The sequence below is a fragment of the Anser anser genome (genome assembly GCF_964211835.1).
Source record: "Anser anser genome assembly, chromosome: 34".
Classification (NCBI taxonomy): Eukaryota; Metazoa; Chordata; class Aves; order Anseriformes; family Anatidae; genus Anser; species Anser anser.
The window spans coordinates 605,643-628,235 of record NC_139755.1 but is presented as its reverse complement, the minus strand read 5'-3'; the positions used below and the strand labels follow the sequence as shown (position 1 = coordinate 628,235).

General features: G+C 57.6%; 1 protein-coding gene across 1 annotated transcript in view; it reads right to left on the bottom strand.

Annotated features, from left to right (window-relative positions):
• Positions 1 to 958: 958 nt before the first annotated feature.
• Positions 959 to 22,593, bottom strand: part of CHD8 (chromodomain helicase DNA binding protein 8) — a gene marked incomplete at its 3' end in the record, with an annotated part of 33,987 nt that continues 12,352 nt past the window's right edge. Inside the window, exons 14-33 of the mRNA XM_083815039.1 lie at positions 21,897 to 22,040; positions 21,522 to 21,777; positions 21,033 to 21,246; positions 20,744 to 20,939; positions 18,819 to 18,986; positions 17,064 to 17,243; positions 16,855 to 16,965; positions 16,500 to 16,765; positions 13,555 to 13,754; positions 13,318 to 13,474; positions 11,714 to 11,803; positions 10,504 to 10,607; positions 10,291 to 10,405; positions 9,010 to 9,085; positions 8,858 to 8,912; positions 7,700 to 7,898; positions 6,577 to 6,785; positions 3,812 to 4,294; positions 1,082 to 1,257; positions 959 to 976 (exon numbers count right to left, since the gene is read on the bottom strand). Coding sequence (XP_083671165.1) covers positions 959 to 976; positions 1,082 to 1,257; positions 3,812 to 4,294; positions 6,577 to 6,785; positions 7,700 to 7,898; positions 8,858 to 8,912; positions 9,010 to 9,085; positions 10,291 to 10,405; positions 10,504 to 10,607; positions 11,714 to 11,803; positions 13,318 to 13,474; positions 13,555 to 13,754; positions 16,500 to 16,765; positions 16,855 to 16,965; positions 17,064 to 17,243; positions 18,819 to 18,986; positions 20,744 to 20,939; positions 21,033 to 21,246; positions 21,522 to 21,777; positions 21,897 to 22,040 — 3,417 coding nt within the window. The remainder of the gene's footprint in view (positions 977 to 1,081; positions 1,258 to 3,811; positions 4,295 to 6,576; positions 6,786 to 7,699; positions 7,899 to 8,857; positions 8,913 to 9,009; positions 9,086 to 10,290; positions 10,406 to 10,503; positions 10,608 to 11,713; positions 11,804 to 13,317; positions 13,475 to 13,554; positions 13,755 to 16,499; positions 16,766 to 16,854; positions 16,966 to 17,063; positions 17,244 to 18,818; positions 18,987 to 20,743; positions 20,940 to 21,032; positions 21,247 to 21,521; positions 21,778 to 21,896; positions 22,041 to 22,593) is intronic.

The window sequence follows — 22,593 nt, the reverse complement described above, 5'->3', positions numbered from 1 at the left end:
CAAAAATTAGGGGGAAATTAGAAAAATTGGGGGGTAAATATGGAAAAATTGAGGAGGAAATCTAAAATTTTGGAAGAAAATTACAAAAATTGGAGGGAAATACAAAATTTGGGGGAAAATGGATAAAATTTTGGAGAGAAATTGCAATAAAATGGAGGGGGGCATAAAAATAGGAGAGAACATAAAAATTGGGGGAGAAATACAAAATGCGGAGGGAAAATGGTGAAAATTTGGGAAAAATTATAAAAATTGAGGGAATACAAAAAAGAAGGAAAACTACAAAAATTAGGTGGGAAATTACAAAAATTAAGAGGAAATATAAAACTTTTGGGGGACATTTAAAAAAAATGGGGGATTTTTTTTAAAGACATTTTAAAAAATTGGGGGGAAATTTTAAAAAAATTGGGGGAAAAATTAAAAATTGGGAATACAAAAAAAGGGAAAATTGGAAAAACGAGAGAAATACAAAAATTGGGGGGAAAATTGAAAAAATGGGGGGAAATAGAAAAATTTGTGGGGAAAATACAGAAATTTGGGAGGAAATATATAAAATTTTTGGGGTAATACAGAAATTTGGGGGAAATTCAGAAAATTTGGGGGAAAATTCAAAAATTTGGAGGGAAAATACAAAAATTTGGAGAGAAAATACAAAAATTTGGAGGGAAAATACAAAAATTTGGGGGCACCCAAATTTAGGGGTGTCCAAAATCGGGGGGGGGGGGGGGGCAGCAAAAAGTTAGGGGGATACCCCAAAAATTTGGGGGGCAACAACAAAATGGGGAGAAAACTAAAAATTGGGGGAAAAAAAACAAAAATTAGGCAAAAAAAGGGGTTCCCAAAATTTTGGCGTGCCCTAAAAATTCGGGGGGGGCACCCCAAAAAATTGGAGGGGAGGTAAAAAAAATGGGGGGGGCCTCCCAAAAATTGAGGGGAAACCTTAAAAAATGGGGGGGGGCCCTCAAAAAACGAGGGGAAACTGCAAAAAAATGAGGGGGGGCACCGAAAATTTACCGAAACCTGCGGATTTGACCCCAAAATATTTTGGGGTCCCCCCAATTTTTTTTTGGGGGGGGGGGGTTACCTTGGGCCACTCGTGGAGGTGCCGGGGGGGTCCCGGGGGGGCGGCGGCGCCGTGGGGGGGCGGGGGGGACTCGTCCTCCTCGTCCTCGTCCTCGTCTTCGTCCTCCTCCTCCTCCTCCTCGTCCTCGTCCTCCTCGTCCTCCGACAGCTTGGCGCCCCCGCAGGAAGGCTCCGGACCTGGGGGGGGGAGGGGAGGGGTCCCCGAAATTAATTGGGGGGGGGGGGGGGGTCCGGAAAAAAAAAGGGGGGGTCCCGAAAAAATTGGAGGTCCTACAAGGGTTTGGAGGCCGAAAAAAGGAGGTGGCCTCCGAAAATTTGGGAGGTTCTGGAAGAAATTTGGGGGGTTTTGGAGGAAATTTGGGGGTCCTATGAGAAAATTGGGGCTCCTAAAAGAATTGGGGGGGTCCCCAAAATAAATAGGGGGGGTCCCGAAAGAAAAAGGGGGGGGTCCTACGAAAACAGGAGGTCCTACAAGGGTTGGAGGCCGAAAAAAGGAGGTGGCCTCTGAAAATTTGGGAGGTTCTGCAAAAATTTGGGGGGTCTAAGAGGAAATTTGGGGTCCTATGAGAAAATTGGGGGTCCTAAAAGAATTGGGGGGTCCCCAAAATAAATTGGGGGGTCCCGAAAAAAAAAGGGGGGGTCCTATGAAAATTGGAGGTCCTACAAGGGTTGGAGGCCGAAAAAAGGAGGTGGCCTCCGAAAATTTGGGAGGTTCTGGAAGAAATTTGGGGGGTTTTGGAGGAAATTTGGGGGTCTTAGAAAATTTGGGGGGGTCCCCAAAATTAATTGGGGGGTCCTTGAAAAAAAAAGGGGGGGTCCTACGAAAATTGGAGGTCCTACAAGGGTTGGAGGCCGAAAAAAGGAGGTGGCCTCCGAAAATTTGGGAGGTTCTGGAAGAAATTTGGGGGGGTTTAGAGGAAATTTGGGGGTCCTATGAGAAAATTGGGGGTCCTAAAAGAATCGGGGGGGGCCCCAAAATAAAATGGGGGGGGGTCCTACAAAAACAGGCGGCCCTACAGAAAACAAATGTCCTCCACGAAAAGAGGCGGCCTCTACAAAATTCGATGTTCTACACGAAATTGGGAGGCCCTACAAGAAATTTGGGGTCCTACGAGAAAATTGGGGGTCCTAAAAGATTTGGGGGGGTCCCCGAAATAAAACTTGGGGGGGTCCTACAAAAATAGGAGGCCCTACAAAGGTCGGGAGACCCTACAGAAAACAAACGTCCTCCACGAAAAGAGGCGGCCTCTACAAAATTCGATGTTCTACAAGGAATTGGGAGGCCCTACAAGAAATTTGGGGTTCTACGAGAAAATTGGGGGTCCTAGAAGAATTTTGGGGGTCCTAGAAGCTTCGGGGGGGTCCCCAAAATAAAACGGGGGGGTTCCACAAAAATAGGAGGTCCTACAAAAAACAAACGTCCTCCAGGAAGAGGCGGTCTCTACAAAATTCGATGTTCTACAAGGAATTGGGAGACCCTACAAGAAATTTGGGGTCCTACGAGAAAATTGGGGGTCCTAGAAGAATTTTGGGGGTCCTAGAAGCTTCGGGGGGGGTCCCCAAAATAAAACGGGGGGGTCCCACAAAAATAGGAGGCCCTACAGAAAACAAACGTCCTCCAGGAAGAGGCGGTCTCTACAAAATTCGATGTTCTACACGAAATTGGGAGGCCCTACAAGAAATTTGGGGTCCTACGAGAATTTTGGGGGTCCTAAAAGAATCGGGGGGGTCACCAAAATAAAACGGGGGGGTCCTACAAAAATAGGAGGCCCTACAAAGGTCGGGAGACCCTACAGAAAACAAACGTCCTCCACGAAAAGAGGTGGCCTCTACAAAATTCGATGTTCTACACGAAATTGGGAGGCCCTACAAGAAATTTGGGGTCCTACAAGAATTTGGGGGGTCCTAAAAGCTTCGGGGGGGTCCTACAAAAATAGGAGGCCCTACAAAGGTCGGGAGACCCTACAGAAAACAAACGTCCTCCAAGAAAAGAGGCGGCCTCTACAAAATTCGACGTTCTACAAGGAATTGGGAGGCCCTACCAGAAATTTGGGGTCCTACAAGAATTTGGGGGGTCCTACAAGAAAATTGGGGGTCCCCGAAATAAAACGGGGGGGTCCTACAAAAATAGGAGGCCCTACAAAAAACAAACGTCCTCCAAGAAGAGGCGGCCTCTACAAAATCCGACGTTCTACACAAAACCAGGAGGCCCTACAAGAATGTGGGGGTCCTACAAGAAAATTGGGGGTCCTAGAAGAATTTTGGGGGTCCTAAAAGATTCGGGGGGGTCCCCAAAATAAAACGGGGGGGGTTCCACAAAAATAGGAGGCCCTACAAAAAACAAACATCCTCCAAGAAAAGAGGCGGCCTCTACAAAATTCGATGTTCTACACAAAACTGGGAGGCCCTACAAGAATTTTGGGGTCCTACAAGAATTTGGGGGGTCCTAGAAGAAAATAGGGGGTCCTAAAAGATTCGGGGGGGTCCCCAAAATAAAACGTGGGGGGGTCCTACAAAAATAGGAGGCCCTACAAAGGTCGGGAGACCCTACAGAAAACAAACGTCCTCCACGAAAAGAGGCGGCCTCTACAAAATCCGATGTTCTACAAGGAACTGGGAGGCCCTAAAGAAATTTGGGGTCCCGTAAATGGCGGCGGTCCCCTAAAAGCGGTCGGGGGTGTCCCCAAATGTCCCCCCACCCCCCAAAAAAAAAAAAAGAGGCCCGTCTCACCCCTCTCCTCGTCGCTGTCCTCTTCCCCGGAGGACGACTCGGAGGCGGAGGCCGAGAGCTTGCCGAGCTCCAGCTCCGAGTCCTCGTCCTCTTCGCCCGCCGGGGCCGGGGCCGGGCCTCCCGACATCCCCCCCGACGTCCCCGGCGGGGCTCCCCCGGCGCCGCCTCCGCCTCCGCCCTGGGCGCGGAGGAAGCGGCAGCGGGAGGCCAGGAAGGAGAAGTCCGGGTCTCCGATGATGGCGGCCTCCGGGCGGGCAAGGCCGTGGCGGGCGGCCCCGCGCAGGAGCTCGCCGTCGTGCCGGCCCCGCTGCCACCAGGCGGGGAGCTCGGGGCCCGGCTGGGGACACAGGGCCAGGCGGGCGGGGAGCAGCGGGTGGCGCAGGACCTGCTCGCGGAGGCGCCGCAGGAGGGCCAGGCGGCGGAGGCTGCGGGAGGCCCGCTCGGCCGAGACGGGGGTGACGGGGACCGAGGGGTCCGGGGGCTCTGGTAAGGGGGGGGGAAGCGTCAGCGAGGCGGCCTCCGCGGGGCGGAGGTGGCCTCCGTCCTCCCCCCCGGGGGGTGGCCTCGAGGTCTCGGCCTCGTTCGGAGGCCTCGTGACCGGGGGGTTGGAGGCGGCCTCCACCCGGCGTGGAGGTGGCCTCAACCTCTTGGCCCCGTGCCCATGGAGGTGGCCTCAACCTCTACACCCCCATGGCCTCCGTCCCCGTGGAGGTGGCCTCAACCTCTTGGCCCCATGGCCTCCATCCCTGTGCAGGTGGCCTCAACCTCTTGGCCCCATGGCCTCCGTCCTCCTGGAGGTGGCCTCAACTCGTCCCCATGGCCTCCATCCCCGTGGAGATGGCCTCAACCTCTTGGCCCTGTGCCCATGGAGGTGGCCTCAACCTCTACATCCCCATGGCCTCCGTCCCCATGGAGGTGGCCTCAACCTCTTGTCCCCATGGACTCCGTCCTCCTGGAGGTGGCCTCAACTCATCCCCATGGCCTCAATGCCCCTGGAGGTGGCCTCAACCTCTTGGCCCCATCCCCGTGGAGATGGCCTCAACCTCTACATCCCCATGGCCTCCATCCCCATGGAGATGGCCTCAACTTCTTGGCCCCATGGCCTCCATCCCTGTGGAGGTGGCCTCAACCTCTACATCCCCATGGCCTCCATCCCCATGGAGATGACCTCAACCTCTTGGCCCCATGGCCTCCATCCCCATGGAGGTGGCCTCAACCTCTACATCCCCATGGCCTCCGTCCCCATGGAGATGGCCTCAACTCGTCCCCATGGCCTCCATCCCCGTGGAGATGGCCTCAACCTCTTGGCCCCGTGCCCATGGAGGTGGCCTCAACCTCTACATCCCCATGGCCTCCGTCCCCATGGAGGTGGCCTCAACCTCTTGTCCCCATGGACTCCGTCCTCCTGGAGGTGGCCTCAACTCATCCCCATGGCCTCCATCCCCATGGAGATGGCCTCAACCTCTTGGCCCCACGCCCATGGAGGTGGCCTCAACCTCTACATCCCCATGGCCTCCGTCCCCATGGAGGTGGCCTCAACCTCTTGGCCCCGTGCCCATGGAGGTGGCCTCAACCTCTACATCCCCATGGCCTCCATCCCCATGGAGGTGGCCTCAACTCGTCCTCATGGCCTCCATCCTCATGGAGATGGCCTCAACCTCTTGGCCCCATGCCCATGGAGATGGCCTCAACCTCTACATCCCCATGGCCTCCGTCCCCATGGAGGTGGCCTCAACTCGTCCCCATGGCCTCCATCCCTGTGGAGATGGCCTCAACCTCTTGGCCCCATGGCCTCCATGGCCATGAAGATGACCCCAACCCAATGACCTCAACAGGAACCCCATCCCTATGGGTTGGAGACGTCCTCCATGGCCATGAAGATGTCCCCCATGGCCATGGAGATTACCCCAACCCAACGACCTCCTTGGAAACCCCATCCTAACGGGTTGGAGATGTCCCCCATGGCCATGGAGATGTCCCCAACCCATTGTCCCCTTTAGGACATCCAGATTTATGGGGTTGGAGATGTCCTCCATGGCCATGGAGATGACCCCAACCCAACGACCTCACCGGAAACCCCATCCCTATGGGTTGGAGACGTCCTCCATGGCCATGAAGATGTCCCCAACCCATTGTCCCCTTTAGGACATCCATATTTATGGGGTTGGAGATGTCCCCCATGGCCATGGAGATGACCCCAACCCAACGACCTCATCGGAAACCCCATCGCTACCTTCTCAAGATGTCCTCCATGGCCATGGAGATGACCCCAACCCGACGACCTCCTTGGAAACCCCATCGCTACCTTCTGGAGATGTTCTCCATGGCCACGAAGATGTCCCCCATGGCCATGGAGATGACCCCAACCCAACGACCTCACCGGAAACCCCATCACTACCTCCTGGAGATGTTCTCCATGACCTTGAAGATGTCCCCCATGGCCGTGGAGATGTCCCCAACCCAACGACCTCACCGGAAACCCCATCGCTACCTTCTGGAGATGTTCTCCACGACCACGAAGATGACCCCAACCCAACGACCTCAACAGGAACCCCATCCCTATGGGTTGGAGATGTCCTCCATGGCCATGAAGATGTCCCCCATGGCCATGGAGATGACCCCAACCCAACGACCTCATCGGAAACCCCGCCGCCACCTTCTCAAGACGTTCTCCACGCCCACGGGGACGTCCCCGCCACCCCCACCCGTCCCCTCCGCCCCAACCCAGGGGACCCCCCGAGGGGGCCGCGCCCCCATCTCCTCACCGTCCCCGGGCGCCGGCGGCAGGCGGCAGACCTGCCGGCACATGGCCACGAAGCCGTGGAAGAACTTGGCCAAGCTCTCGTCCGTCTTGCGCTCCAGCCGGGCCAGGGCGCGGAAGCGACCCCAGCGGAAGCGACGGGTCTCGGGGTCGAACTCCACCCCGAAAGTGGACACCACCCGGTAGAAGTCGGCCTGCTCCCGCCGCGTCCACCTGGGGGGGGGCAAGGAGCTTGTGGTGGGACCCCGAAACGGACGTGGGGATCAAAGGGGGGGTCGCGACATCCCGAAAATTCAGGTGTGGGTTCAAAAAACCCCATGTGTGGGGTCCTGGAACCCCCCAAAAAACCTCAAAGGGGATCCCAACACCCCAAAAACCTTTACTATGGTGTCCCACTGCCCTCAAAACCCCATGGAGATGCCTACAGCACCCCAAAAACCCAATGTATGGGGTCCCAACACCCCCAGAACCTCACGTATGACCTCCAAGAACTCACAAAAGCCAAACTTATGGATCCTAACACCCCAAAAACCCCATTAACTGTCTCCTAGCACCCCAAAAACCCAAATCATGGGGTCCCACCACCCCCAGAACCTCAAATATGACCCCCAAAAACCCGCCAAACCAAAGTTTATGGGTCCCACCACCCCCAGAACCTCAAATATGACCTCTGAGAACCCCCAAAACCCAACTTATCGATCCCAACACCCCAAAAACCCTACTAAGTGTCTCCTAGCACCCTCAAAACCCCATGCAGATGCCTACAGAACCCCAAAAACCCCATGTATGGGGTCCCACTGCCCCCAGAACCTAAAATATGACCTCCGAGAACCCCCAAAACCCAACTTATCGATCCCAACACCCCGAAAACCCTACTAAGTGTCTCCTAGCACCCTCAAAACCCCGTGCAGATGCCTACAGAACCCCAAAAACCCAACGTATGGGGTCCCACCGCCCCCAGAACCTCAAATATGACCCCCGAGAACCCCCAAAACCAAAATTTATGGGTCCCACCACCACAAAAACCCCATGTATGGGGTCCCACCACCCCCAGAACCTCAAATATGACCCCCGAGAACCCCCAAAACCTACCGGCCACCCCCCCGGCCCCCCAGGCCCCCCCGTACCGTTGCTGTTTCTGTCGCCGCGCCATCTCCTTGAGCTTGCAGGCGGCCTCGCAGCGTCGCCGGCGCCGCTCGCCCCGGGCGGCTGCCTCGGCCCGTAGGCGCTGGCGTTGGCACGAGCGTTGGCACGCGGCCACCAAGCGTCGCAGCCGGGCCGTCAGCACCGAGCCCGCCGGCCACGCCGGCGGCTGTCCCGGAGGACCTGGCGGAGGAGACATCTCCATGAGGTCCTACACGCACCCGTTGGGTGCCGCGGGCATGGTGGACGTCTCCGTGACGTTGTGGTTGGGTTCTTCATGGGGATAAACGGGTTGGGGACATCTCCATGGGGTTGGGGACACCTCCATGGGGTTGGGGACACCTCCACGGGGTCCTACAAGCACCCGTTGGGTGCCACGGGCATGGTGGACATCTCCACGACGTCGTGGTTGGGTTCTTCATGGGGACAATGGGGTTGGGGACATCTCAATCCCATCGTGGTGGGATTCTTCATGGGCATAAAGGGGTTGGGGACATCTCCATGGGGTTGGGGACATCTCCGGGGGGTTGGGGACACCTCCACGGGGTCCTACAAGCACCCGTTGGGTGCCACGGGCATGGTGGACACCTCCACGACGTCGTGGTTGGGTTCTTCGTGGTCATAAAGGGGTTGGGGACATCTCAATCCCATCGCGGTAGGGTTCTTCGTGGGGATAAAGGGGTTGGGGACACCTCCATGGGGTTGGAGACACCTCCATGGGGTTGGAGACACCTCCACGGGGTCCTACAAGCACCCGTTGGGTGCCACGGGCATGGTGGACATCTCCACGACGTCCTGGTTGGGTTCTTCGTGGTCATAAAGGGGTTGGGGACATCTCAAACCCATCGCGGTAGGGTTCTTTGTGGGGATAAAGGGGTTGGGGACACCTCCACGGGGCTGGGGACAGCTCCACGGGGTCCTACAAGCACCCGTTGGGTGCCACGGGCATGGTGGACACCTCCACGACGTCGTGGTTGGGTTCTTCATGGGGACAATGGGGTTGGGGACATCTCAATCCCATTGTGGTAGGGTTCTTCGTTAGGATAAAGGGGTTGGGGACATCTCCATGGGGTTGGGGACGCCTCCCTGGGGTTGGGGACACCCCCGTGGGGCTGGGGACGCCTCCAGGACATCGTGGTTACCTTCGTCCCCGTCCACCACCGAGATCTCCTCGTCCAGCAGCATCAGGGGGTCGCTCTGCGGGGACAAAAAAGGGGGGGACCATGGGGACCTTCTCGTGCCCCCAAGACCCCCAAATTTTGGGGGGGGGGGGGGGTCTCCACCCCCGGCTCACCTCCTCGTCCACCTCCTTCGCCGTCCCCGGCAGGGGCTTGTACTCGGGGTCCTCGCAGTCCTTGTCGAAATCCACGCTGGGGGTGGGGACAGAGGGGACAACCGTGAGCCCCCACCCCCTTGGAAGCCCCCCGCACCCCCTGGAAGCCCCCCGCCCCCCCTGGAAGCCCCCCGAGATGCCACCACGACCTCCCCCGGGGTGCCTCAGACCATCCCGAGAAGACGTTGAACTCAGCCGGGCCACCGCCCGTCGGTATTAGCATGGCACAGTCATCACCGGCACCCGGCGGGGGCACCCTCGGGGGCTTGGGGACATCCTCGGGGGCTTGGGGACACCCTCGGGGTCTTGGGGACATCCTTGAGGGCTTGGGGACACTCTTTGGGACATCGTTGGGGTCTTGGGGACACTCTTGGGGGCATTGTCGGGGGCTTTGGGACATCGTTGGGGTCTTGGGGACATCGTTGGGGGCCTGGGGACATTCTTGGGGACACTCTTGGGGTCTTGGGGACATTGATGGGCGCTTGGGGACATCGTTGGGGTCTTTGGGGACATCCTTGGGGACATCGTTGGGGGCTTTGGGACATCCTTGAGGGCTTGGGGACACTCTTTGGGACATCGTTGGGGTCTTGGGGACACTCTTGGGGTCTTGGGGACATCGTTGGGGGCTTGGGGACACTCTTGGGGTCTTGGGGACATCCTTGAGGGCTTGGGGACACTCTTTGGGACATTGTTGGGGTCTTGGGGACACTCTTGGGGGCACTGTTGGGGGCTTTGGGACATCGTTGGGGGCCTGGGGACACTCTTGGGGACATTGTTGGGGGCTTTGGGGACGTCATCGGGGTCTTGGGGACATCGCTGGGGTCTTGGGGACACTCTTGGGGGCATTGTTGGGGGCTTTGGGACATTGTTGGGGTCTTGGTGTCATTGTTGGGGGGTTTTGGGGACGTCGTCTGGGTTTTGGGGACACTGTTGGGGTTTCGGGGACACTGTTGGGGTCTTGGGGACATTGTTGGGGTCTTGGGGAAATCGTTGGGGTTTTGGGGACACCCTCGGGGTTTTGGGGACTAAGTTGGGGTTTTGGGGACACCGTCGGGGTTTCGGGGACATCGCTGGGGTTTTGAGGACATTGTTGGGGTCTTGGGGACACCGTTGGGGTTTTGGAGACACCGTCTGGGTTTTGGGGACACCGTTGGGGTTTTGGGGACAAAGTTGGGGTTTTGGGGACACCGTCGGGATTTTGGGGACACCGTCGGGGTTTCGGGGACACCCCCGGGGTCTCACCCTTCCCCGACGTCCAGGCGCTGCTCGGCAGCGATCGCCTTCTCGTCGGGGCGGCCGGCCTTCTCCAGGAAGCAGAGCGCGGGGTCGGCCCGCATGGTGTTGTACTTCTCGTACCCTACAAAGCCAAAAAAAAGGGGCGAGGAAGACTGTCGGCGACCCAAATCCTTCGGATTTCGCCCCGAAACCTCAGCGCCCGGCCTGAGAAGTACGCACCGTGCTTGAAGACGCCGATGAGGAGGGATTTGTCGGCCTCAGCGTCCCACCAGGCGGTCGGCACCTCCAGCTGCTCCACCAGCGGGAACCAGATGTCGATCTCGCTGCGGGGTAGAAGCGGGGGGGGCTCGGGAAGCCAGAGGACCCCAAAACGGGGACGGGGAACCCCCAAAATGGGGCTGGGGCTCCAGGAACGGTCATGAATTGGGGTTGGGGAACCTCAAAGTGGGGCTGGAGTACCTCAAAGAACCTCAAAGTGGGGTTGGAGCACCTCAAAGAACCTCAAAATGGGGCTGGAGAACCTCAAAGGACCTCAAAATGGGGTTGGAGAACCTCAAAGAACCTCAAAATGGGGTTGGAGAACCTCAACGTGGGGCTAGAGAACCTCAAAGAACCTCAAAATGGAGTTGGAGAACCTCAAAGTGGGGCTGGAGAACCTCAAAGAACCTCAAAGTGGGGCTGGAGCACCTCAAAGAACCTCAAAATGGGGTTGGAGAACCTCAAAGTGGGGCTGGAGAACCTCAAAACGGTCCTGGAGCACCCCAAAGATACACAAAATGGGTCTGGGACACCCCAAAATGGGGCTGGAGCACCTCAGATTGGGTCTGGAGAACCTCAAAGTAGGTCTGGAGCACCCCAAAGAACCCAAAATGGGTCTGGAGAACCTCAAAGTGGGGCTGGAGAACCCCAAAGAACCCCATAATGGGTCTGGAGCCCCCCAAAATGGGTCCAGGGCACTCAAAAATGGGCCTGGAACACCCCAAAACAGGTCCGGAAAACCCCAAAATGGGTCTGGAGCACCCCAAAGTGGGCCTGAAGAACCTCAAAGTGGGTGTGGAGAACCCCAAAATGAGTCTGGAGAACCCCAAAGAACCCCATAATGGGTCTGGAGCACCCCAAAATGGATCCGGAAAACCCCAAAATGGGTCTGGAGAACCCCAAAGTGGGTCTGGAGAACCCCAAAATGGGTCTAGGGCACTCAAAAATGGGTCTGGAACACCCCAAAATGGGTCTGGAAAACCCCAAAATGGGTCTGGAGAACCTCAAAGTGGGTCTGGAGAACCCCAAAGAACCCAGAATGGGTCTAGAGCACCCCAAAATGGGTCCAGGGCACTCAAAATGTATCTGGAACACCCCAAAATGGGTCTGTAGAACCCCAAAATGGGTCTGGAGCACCCCAAAATGGGTCCACGAGGTGCGGGGCCCTCACCTGGCCATGGCCCCCGCCAGCACCTTCTCCGCCTGGTCCCCGATCACCTCCTGCCGCAGGTAGTAGAGCATCCGCACGCGGAGCAGCACCCTGGTGGGGGCAAGGAGGAGAAAAAGGTGTCAGGAACGGGACCGGGGGCGGGTTTGGGGCCACGGGAGGGATTCGGGGACCCAGGACGGGTTTGGGGACCCGGGACGTGGGATGGATTTGGGGACCTGGGACGGATTTGGGGACCTCGAATGGATTTGGGGCCGCGGGATGGATTTGGGGCTGCGGGACGGATTCGGGGACCAGGGACGGATTCGAGGACCGGGGACCTTGGATGGATTTGGGGACCTGTGATGGATTTGGGGACCTGTGATGGATTTGGGGACCTGGGACGGATTTGGGGCCGCAGGATGGATTTGGGGACCTCAAATAGATTCGAGGACCAGGGACGGGTTCGGGGACCGGGGACCTGGGACGGATTTGGGGACCTGGGACGGATTCGGGGACCTCGAATGGATTTGGGGCCACGGGACGGATTTGGGGACCTCGGACGGATTCGAGGACCAGGGACGGGTTCGGGGACTGGGGACCTTGGATGGATTTGGGGACCTGGGACGGATTTTGGGACGTGCGACGGATTTGGGGACCTCGGATGAATTCGGGGACCTGGCATGGATTTTGGGGGACCTCAGATGGATTTTGGGGGACCTCGGATGGATTTGGGGACGGGTTTGGGGACACGGGATGGATTTGGGGACGGGTTTGGGGACACGGGATGGATTTGGGGACCTCAGATGGGTTCGGATTTGGGGACTTGGGACGGATTTGGGGACGTGGGATGGATTCGGGGACCTCGAATGGGTTCGGGGACAGGGGACAGATTCGGGGACCTCGGATGGATTTGGGGATGGGGGACAGATCTGGGGACACGGGACGAGTTTGGGGACAGGTTTGGGGACCTGGGACAGATTTTGGGGACGTGAGATGGATTTGGGGGAGGTGGGATGGGTTTTGGGGACGTGGGATGGGTTTGGGGGACCTCAGATGGGTTTGGAGGACGCGAGACGGATTTTGAGGACCTGGGATGGATTTGGGGGATGTGAGATGGATTTTGGGGACACGAGATGGATTTTGGGGATGTGAGATGGAGTTTGGGGACCTCAGATGGATTTGGGGGACCTCAGATGGATTTGGGGACGTGAGACGGATTTTGGGATGTGGGATGAATTTGGGGGACACGAGATGGATTTGGGGGACCTCAGATGGAGTTTGGGGACCTCAGATGGATTTGGAGGATGCAGGATGGATTTTGGGACGCGAGATGGGTTTTGGGGACGTGAGATGGATTTTGGGGACGTGAGATGGATTTTGGGGACGCGAGATGGATTTTGGGGACGTGAGATGGAGTTTGAGGACCTTGGATGGAGTTTGAGGACCTTGGATGGAGTTTGGGGGACGTGAGATGGATTTTGGGAACATGGGATGGATTTGGGGGACCTCAGATGGATTTGGGGGACATGAGATGGATTTTGGGGACGCGGGATGGATTTTGGGGACGCGGGATGGATTTTGGGGACCTGGTGACGCCCCGTGACCCCCCCCAACCCCCCACTCACTTGTTGCACTGGTGCTTGAGGTGCTTCTTGTAGCTCTCGTCCTGGAAGAGCGTGTCGGGGTTGTACTTGCGGATCCACTCGGCCTTGTGGACGTCGAAGGTGCTCTGGGACTTCACCTTCTTCCCCTTGCGGCCCCGGGGGACGGGGATGGAGAGCCCTGGAGAAGACCGGAGGCCGTCAGCGGGGGACCCGGCGGGGGGTCCCCATCCACCCCGGGGCTTGCGGGAGCCCCCTCACCCGAGTGGTTTTGGAGCTCCTTAGCCTTGCCGTTCTCGCTGGGGCTGATGAGGTCCCAGATGAAGCCCTTGATGTTCTCGTCGCCCCGGTAGTGGAGGAGGCAGTAGACCAGGATGGCGCGGCAGATGGTCTCCACGTCCCGCTCCGACAGGCGCCGCTTGAACCTCCCGTGCGACAGGATCTCCCGCCACCGGCCCCAGCTGCCGGGGGACGAGGGGTCACCGATACGGCCCTCGGCTCGGCGCATCCCCGCCTCCCATCATCCCGTCAAGCATGGTTGACACCAGAAAGTTGGAGTTGGTCTTTCTCTACGTCAAGCTTCTACTCGTGGTTGCCACCAGAGAAGAGCTCGCGATGGTTTTTCTCTACGTCAACCATCTACTCGTGGTTGACACCAGAGAAGAACCAAAAGTAAGAGTTGGTTTACTCTACTCTTCAAGCATCTACTCGTGGTGGCCACCAGAGAAGAGCTGGAGGTGGTTTTTCTCTACGTCAGGCATGGTTGACACCAAAAAGTTGGAGTTGGTCTTTCTCTACATCAAGAATCTACTCATGGTTGCCACTAGAGAGATGGAGATGGTCTGGCCACCGTGCATCTACTCGTGGCTGCCACCAGAGAAGAGCTGGAGGTGGTTTTTCCCTACGTCAGGCATGGTTGACACCAGAAAGTTGGAGATGGTCTTTCTCTACGTCAAGCTTCTACTCGTGGTTGCCACCAGAGAAGAGCTCGAGATGGTTTTCCTCCACGTCAAGCATCTACTCGTGGTTGACACCAGAGAAGAGCTGGAGGTGGTTTTTCCCTACATCAAGCATGGTTGACATCAAAGAGTTGGAGTTGGTCTTTCTCTACGTCAAGCTTCTACTCGTGGTTGCCACCAGAGAGATGGAGACGGCGTGGCCACCACGCATCTACTCGTGCTTGCCACCAGAGAAGAGCTGGAGGTGCTTTTTCCCTACGTCAAGCATGGTTGACACCAGAAAGTTGGAGTTGGTCTTTCTCCACATCAAGCTTCTACTCGTGGTTGCCACCAGAGAAGAGCTCGAGATGGTTTTCCTCCACGTCAAGCATCTACTCGTGGTTGACACCAGAGAAGAACCAAAAATAAGAGTTGGTTTACTCTACTCTTCAAGCATCTACTCGTGGTGGCCACCAGAGAAGAGCTGGAGGTGGTTTTTCTCTACGTCAGGCATGGTTGACACCAAAAAGTTGGAGTTGGTCTTTCTCTACATCAAGAATCTACTCATGGTTGCCACTAGAGAGATGGAGATGGTCTGGCCACCGTGCATCTACTCGTGGCTGCCACCAGAGAAGAGCTGGAGGTGGTTTTTCCCTACGTCAGGCATGGTTGACACCAGAAAGTTGGAGATGGTCTTTCTCTACGTCAAGCTTCTACTCGTGGTTGCCACCAGAGAAGAGCTCGAGATGGTTTTCCTCCACGTCAAGCATCTACTCGTGGTTGACACCAGAGAAGAGCTGGAGGTGGTTTTTCCCTACATCAAGCATGGTTGACATCAAAGAGTTGGAGTTGGTCTTTCTCTACGTCAAGCTTCTACTCGTGGTTGCCACCAGAGAGATGGAGACGGCGTGGCCACCACGCATCTACTCGTGGTTGCCACCAGAGAAGAGCTGGAGGTGCTTTTTCCCTACGTCAAGCATGGTTGACACCAGAAAGTTGGAGTTGGTCTTTCTCCACATCAAGCTTCTACTCGTGGTTGCCACCAGAGAAGAGCTCGAGATGGTTTTCCTCCACGTCAAGCATCTACTCGTGGTTGACACCAGAGAAGAACCAAAAATAAGAGTTGGTTTACTCTACTCTTCAAGCATCTACTCGTGGTGGCCACCAGAGAAGAGCTGGAGGTGGTTTTTCCCTACGTCAAGCATGGTTGACACCAAAGAGTTGGAGTTGGTCTTTCTCTACATCAAGCTTCTACTCATGGTTGCCACCAGAGAGATGGAGACGGCGTGGCCACCACACATCTACTCGTGGTTGCCACCAGAGAAGAGCTGGAGGTGCTTTTTCCCTACGTCAAGCATGGTTGCCACCAAAGAGTTGGAGATGGTCTTTCTCTACGCCAAGCTTCTACTCATGGTTGCCACCAAGGAGTTGGAGGTGGCTTTTCTCTACATCAAGCTACTACTCATGGTTGCCACCAAAGAGTTGGAGTTGGTCTTTCTCTACGTCAACCATCTCCTCATGGTTGCCACCACAGAAGAGCTTGAGATGGTTTTTCTCTATGCCAAGCTTCTACTCATGGTTGCCACCAAGGAGTTGGAGTTGGTCTTTCTCTACGTCAAGCTTCTACTCATGGTTGCCACCATAGAGTTGGAGTTGGTCTTTCTCTACGTCAAGCTTCTACTCATGGTTGCCACCAGAGAGTTGGAGATAGTCTTTCTCTACGTCAACCATCTCCTCGTGGTTGCCACCACAGAAGAGCTTGAGATGGTTTTGCTCTACATCAAGCTTCTACTCATGGTTGCCACCATAGAGTTGGAGGTGGCTTTTCTCTACATCAAGCTTCTACTCATGGTTGCCACCAAAGAGTTGGAGGTGGCTTTCCTCTACATCAAGTATCTACTCATGGTTGCCACCAAAGAGTTGGAGGTGGCTTTCCTCTACATCAAGCATCTACTCATGGTTGCCACCAAAGAGTTGGAGATGGTCTTTCTCTACATCAAGCTTCTACTCATGGTTGCCACCAGTGAGTTGGAGATGGTTTTGCCCTACGTCAAGCTTCTACTCATGGTTGCCACCGAGGAGTTGGAGGCTTTTTTCCTCCACATCAGCCCCGGTTGCCACCAGAGGCGAACCAAAACCAAGGCCCGCTCTTCCCTCCGACCACCTCCTCGTGGTTTCCACCACAAACCACCTGAACCTCGTCCTCCCCCAACCCCAAAAGTCCCCCCGGGGTGGGAGGGGACAACGTCCCCGCTCCCCGCTCCTCACCCGTAGACCAGGAGGTGCTTCTCCACGCGGAAGCAGTCGGTGCGGCCGTAGGCGTGGTGGTGCAAGGCGTGCTGCTGCTGCTGGTGGTGGTGGTGGGGGTGGTGGTGGTGGTGGTGGTGGTGGTGGTGGCGGTCGTGGCGCCGGGAGCGGGGCCTCTCCTCGTCCTCGCTCTCCAGGTCGGAGAACTCCACCAGGTCGTCGTCGCGCAGGGTGCTGAAGTGCCGCGTCTGCTTGCGCACCCGCGGCGTGTCGATCACCAGGTTGTTCTGGGGCGAGGAGGAGAAGCGGGGAAGGGTGACGGGAAGGTCCTCCCCCACCCCCGCCGCCCTCTCCTCCTCCTCCTCCTCCTCCCGACCTTGCTGTTGAGGAGGTCCAGGTCCAGGTCGGCTTTCTTGGCCCACTTCTGCCAGAAGTTGGGGTCGTCCAAGGCGATGTCGCTGCGGTTTTCCGACGCCACGAAGCTCGCCTGGAGGAGGGCGACGGGTGGGTGGGGTGGGGTGGGGAGGTGCTCGCCCACCACCGCGGGGCGGTGGGGAGGGGACCCGGGAGAAGGTGGAGGGTTACCTTGGCGAAGGTGGAGCCCTTCCCCTCGCTCTCGATGGTGATGGTGGTGGTGCGGCGCAGCAGGATCTGGTCGATGTCCTCCTCGCAGAACTTGGAGCCTTCGTCGTCCTCCTCCATGATGGCCGCGTAGGCCCCCTTGCGCAGGAGGTCCTCGATCTCCTTCTTGGAGAACTGCTGGATCTGCCGAGGGAGGAGGAGGAGGAGGAGAGCGATGGGGAAACGGACGCCGCCGGGTGCCCCCCCAGGACCCCTTTCCATGGGGTCTCCACCCCACATTTTTCCTCCAAGAACCCCTCCCATGGGGTCTTCACCCCTCATTCCCCTTGAAGAACATCTCCCATGGGTTCTCCACCCCACATTGTTCTTTGAAGAACCCCTTCCACGGGGTCTCCACCCCACATTTTTCCTCGAAGAACCCCTTCCATGGAGTCTTCACCCCTCATTCCCCTTGAAGAACATCTTCCATGGGTTCTCCACGCCACATTTTTCCTTGAAGAACCCCTTCCACGGGGTCTCCACCCCTCATTCCCCTTGAAGAACATCTTCCATGGGGTCTCCACCCCACATTCCCCTTGAAGAACCCCTTCCATGGGGTCTCCACCCCACATTTTTCCTTGAAGAACCCCTTCTATGGGTTCTTCACCCCACATTTTTCCTTGAAGAACCCCTTCCATGGGGTCTTCACCCCACATTTTTCCTCGAAGAACCCCTTCCATGGGGTCTTCAAGACCCGTTTCCCTTAAAGAACATTTTCCATGGGTTCTCCACCCCACGTTTTTCCTCGAAGAACCCCTTCCATGGGGTCTTCAAGACCCATTTCCCTTGAAGAACATCTTCCACGGGGTCTTCACCCCACGATTTTCTTTGAAGAACCCCTTCCATGGGGTCTTCACCCCTCGTTTCCCTTGAAGAACATCTTCCATGGGTTCTCCACCCCACATTTGTCCTTGAAGAACCCCTTCCACGGGGTCTTCAAGACCCATTCCCCTTGAAGAACATCTTCCATGGGTTCTCCACCCCTCATTTTTCCTCGAAGAACCACTCCCATGGGGTCTTCAAGACCCATTTCTTTGAAGAACCCCTTCCATGACATCTTCACACCCCATTTCCCTTGAAGAACATCTTCCATGGGTTCTTCACCCCACATTTGTCCTCGAAGAACCCCTCCCATGGGGTCTTCAAGACCCATTTCCCTTGAAGAACCCCTTCCATGGGGTCTTCAAGACCCATTTCCCTTGAAGAACCCCTTCCATGGGGTCTTCATCCCACATTTTTCCTCAAAAAACCCCTTCCATGGGGTCTTCACCCCTCGTTTCCCTTGAAGAACATCTCCCATGGGTTCTCCACCCCACATTTTTCCTTGAAGAACCCCTTTTTACGGGGTCTCCACCCCCCGTTTCCCCCCCGGGACCCCTTTTTATGGGGTCTCCACCCCCCATTTCCCCCCCAGGACCCCTTTCCATGGGTTCTCCACCCCTCATTCCCCTTGAAGAACATCTCCCATGGGCTCTCCACCCCACATTTCCCCCCCAGAACCCCCTCCCACGGGGTCTCCACCCCAAATTTCCCCCCCAGGACCCCTTTTTATGGGGTCTCCACTCCCCGTTTCCCCCCCAGGACCCCTTTTTATGGGGTCTCCACTCCCCGTTTCCCCCCCAGGACCCCTTTTTACGGGGTTTCCACCCCCCGTATCCCTCCCAGGACCCCTTTTTACGGGGTCTCCACCCCCTGTATCCCCCCCCCGGGCCCCCTTACCCCCGCGATGTTGCCCTCGCGGCCGCTCATGGACTGCAGCACGGCCTTGTCGAGGCCCAGCTTGAGGCTGGCCTTGTCGAACATCTCCCGCTCGTAGGAGTTGCGCGTGATGAGGCGGTACACCTTCACCGCCTTGCTCTGCCCGATGCGGTGGCACCGCGCCTGGGCCTGGGGGGGGTGGGGGGGGAAGCGCGGCGAGGCGGGGTCAGCGGGGCACCCAAACCCCAAAGCCCCTCGGGGCAGCGAACCCCAAATCCCGTTGGGTCGAACTCAACGGGGCGCCGAACCCCAAATCCCCTTGACTCAAACTCAACGGGGTCCAAACCCCAAATCCCGTTGAGTCAAACTCAACGGGGCGCCGAACCCCAAATCCCGTTGAGTCGAACTCAACGGGGCGCCGAACCCCAAATCCCGTTGAGTCGAACTCAACGGGGCGCCGAACCCCAAATCCCGTTGAGTCGAACTCAACGGGGCGCCGAACCCCAAATCCCGTTGAGTCGAACTCAACGGGGCGCCGAACCCCAAATCCCGTTGAGTCGAACTCAACGGGGCGCCGAACCCCAAATCCCGTTGAGTCGAACTCAACGGGGCGCCGAACCCCAAATCCCGTTGAGTCGAACTCAACGGGGCGCCGAACCCCAAATCCCGTTGAGTCGAACTCAACGGGGCGCCGAACCCCAAATCCCGTTGAGTCGAACTCAACGGGGCGCCGAACCCCAAATCCCACTGAGTCGAACTCAACGGGGCGCCGAACCCCAAACCTCTTTGAGGTGACCTCAACGGGGCCCCCAACCCAAGATCCCATCAAGATGAACTCAACGGGGCATCAAACCTAAGACCCTATTGAGTCAAACTCAACGGGACTTCAAACCCCAAATCCCTTTGGGCCAAACTCAGCCGGGCCCCAAACCCCAAATCGCATCAAGGTCAAACCAAGGGGGCTCCAAACCCAAGATCCTGTTGAGTTTGACTCAATGGGGCACCAAACCCCAAATCCCATCAAGACAACTCAGCGGGGCCCCGAAACCCAAGACCCCCTCGACTCAAACTGAACGGGACCCCGAAACCCAAGACCCCATCAAGACAAACTCAGCGGGGCCCCGAAACCCAAGACCCCGTCAACTCAAACTCAACGGGGCCCCCAAACCCAAGACCCCCTTGACTCAAACTCAACGGTTCCCCGAAACCCAAGACCCCCTCAACTCAAACTCAATGGGGCCCAAAACCCAAGACCCCGTCGACTCAAACTCAACGGGGCCCCAAACCCCAAATCGCCTTGACTCAAACTCAACGGGGCCCCGAAACCCAAGACCCCCTCGACTCAAACTCAACGGGCCCCCCAAAACCCAAGACCCCATCGACTCAAACTCAACAAGACCCCAAACCCCAAATCCCCTCGACTCAAACTCAACGGGGCCGCAAAACCCAAGACCCGCTCATCTCAAACTCAACGGGGCCCCCAAACCCAAGACCCCCTTGACTCAAACTCAACAGGACCCCAAACCCCAAATCCCCTTGACTCAAACTCAACGGGGCCCCGAACCCCAAGACCCCGTCGACCCAAACTCAACGGGGCCCCAAAACCCAAGACCCCGTTGACTCAAACTCAACGGGGCCCCGAAACCCAAGACCCCATTGGGATAATCTCAACGGGGCTCCAAACCCAAGACCCCATCGACTCAAACTCAACGGGGCCCCAAAACCCAAATCCCTTTGGGTCAAACTCCATGAGACCCCAAACCCCGTTGAGTTTGACTCAATGGGGCACCAAACCCCAAATCCCATCAAGACAAACTCAACGGGGCCCCCAAACCCAAGACCCCCTCGACTCAAACTCAACGGGGCCCCCCAAAAACCCGAGACCCCGCGGCCGAAGCGGGGGCGGCGGCGAGGCGGGAGGAGCCCCCCCCCCGGGGGGGGCTCACCTGGAGGTCGTTTTGGGGGTTCCAGTCGGAGTCGAAGATGATGCAGGTGTCGGCGGCGGTCAGGTTGATGCCCAGCCCCCCCGCCCGCGTGCACAGCAGGAAGACGAAGCGATCCGAGTCGGGCTTGCTGAAGCGGTCGATGGCGGCTTGCCGCAGGTTGCCCCGCACCCGCCCGTCGATCCGCTCGTACAGGTACCTGCCGACGCCCCAAAAAAACATGTGTCGGGGTGGGGGAGGCCCCGGGCGGCCCCGTGCCCCCTCCCCGCCGCCCTCCGCGCCCCCATCTCACCTCTTCTGGATGAGGTAGTCCTCCAAGATGTCGAGGCAGCGCACCATCTGGGAGAAGATGAGCACCTTGTGGCCGCCGGCCTTCAGCTTGGGGAGGAGCTTGTCGATGAGCACCAGCTTGCCGGCGGAGCGCACCATGGCCTGGAGGTGGAAGTCGTGGGGCACGTGGTGGTGGCAGGACTCGCGGAACTCGGCCAGGATCTTCTCCTCCGCGCCTGGGGGGGGGAGTCGGGGGGGGGACGGGACCATCAGCGGGGCGTTTCGGGGCGCCACTCACCCCTCAACCCCACCGAACGCTGCCTGGGGGCAGCGCCGCCGAGCTGGAAGGCTTGGAGAACCTTCTCCGCGCCCACCAGGAGGAGGAGAACCCCAACCCTGAGCTTCTGGCGGACCCCTCGGGGCGCGTTTGCCCCCCAAAACATCTCCTTTTGGCCCCCGAGATGTCTACTTGGGAAGAGGAGGAGGAGGAGGCCGCCGCCGTGCCCCTCACCGTTGATGAGGTAGGGGTGGTTGCAGCACTTGCGCAGCTCCATCATGGTGTTGAGGAGGTTGGGCATGTTGGTGTGGCCGGCGCCCTTGGAGAGGAAGGAGAAGTTCTTCTCCAGGATGGCCCGGTAGTATTTCTTCTGGATGTTGGTCAGCTCCACCTCGATGATGGTCTCCTGCTTGGGCGCCAGGTTCTTCTCCACGTCCTCCTTCAGCCGGCGGAGCATCATGGGTTTGAGGATGGCTTGGAGCTTTTGCACCTAGAGGCAGGGGGGAAGGAAGAGTCACCACGAGTAGAACCCGACCCCGGTGGCCACGTGAGGGACCGGGGTCCTCTCCTCCTCCTCCTCCTCCTCCTCCTCCTCCTCCTCCTCCTCACCTGCTCCTCCGTCTTGAGGTCACCGAAGTCCTTGAGGAATTCCGCCTCGGATGGGAACTGGGAGGGCTCCAGGAAGTGCAGGAGGCTGAAGAGCTCCTCCACCGTGTTCTGCAGCGGCGTGCCCGTCAGGAGGACCTTGTGCTCCTGCCGTCCAAACGGGGCGGGGGCAGAGCGTTAGGGGGGGAGCAGGATGAGGCCCTCCAGGTCCCGGGGTGGCCCCGTGTGGCTGTCCTCGGCCGGGACACGTGGACGGAGCCCAAACGTCTCCAAACCCAACCAAAAACCCCACAAACTCCTTCAGGACCATCCCCAAGGACCACGAGATCAACCCAAACATCTCCAAACCCAACCAAAACCCCATAAGGACCTTCAGGACCATCCCCCAAGGACCACAAGATGAACCCAAACATTTCCAAACCCAACCAAGACCCCATAAGGACCTTCAGGACCATCCCCAAGGGACATGGGATCAACCCAAACAGCTCCAAACTCAACCAAAAACCCCAAAAACACCTTCAGGACCATCCCCAGGGGACATGAGATGAACCCAAACACCTCCAAACCCAACCAAGATCCCATAAGGACCTTCAGGACCATCCCCAATGGACACAGGATGAACCCAAACATCTCCAAACCCCACCAAAAACCCCAAAACACCTTCAGGACCATCCCCAAGGAACACAAGGTCAACCCAAAC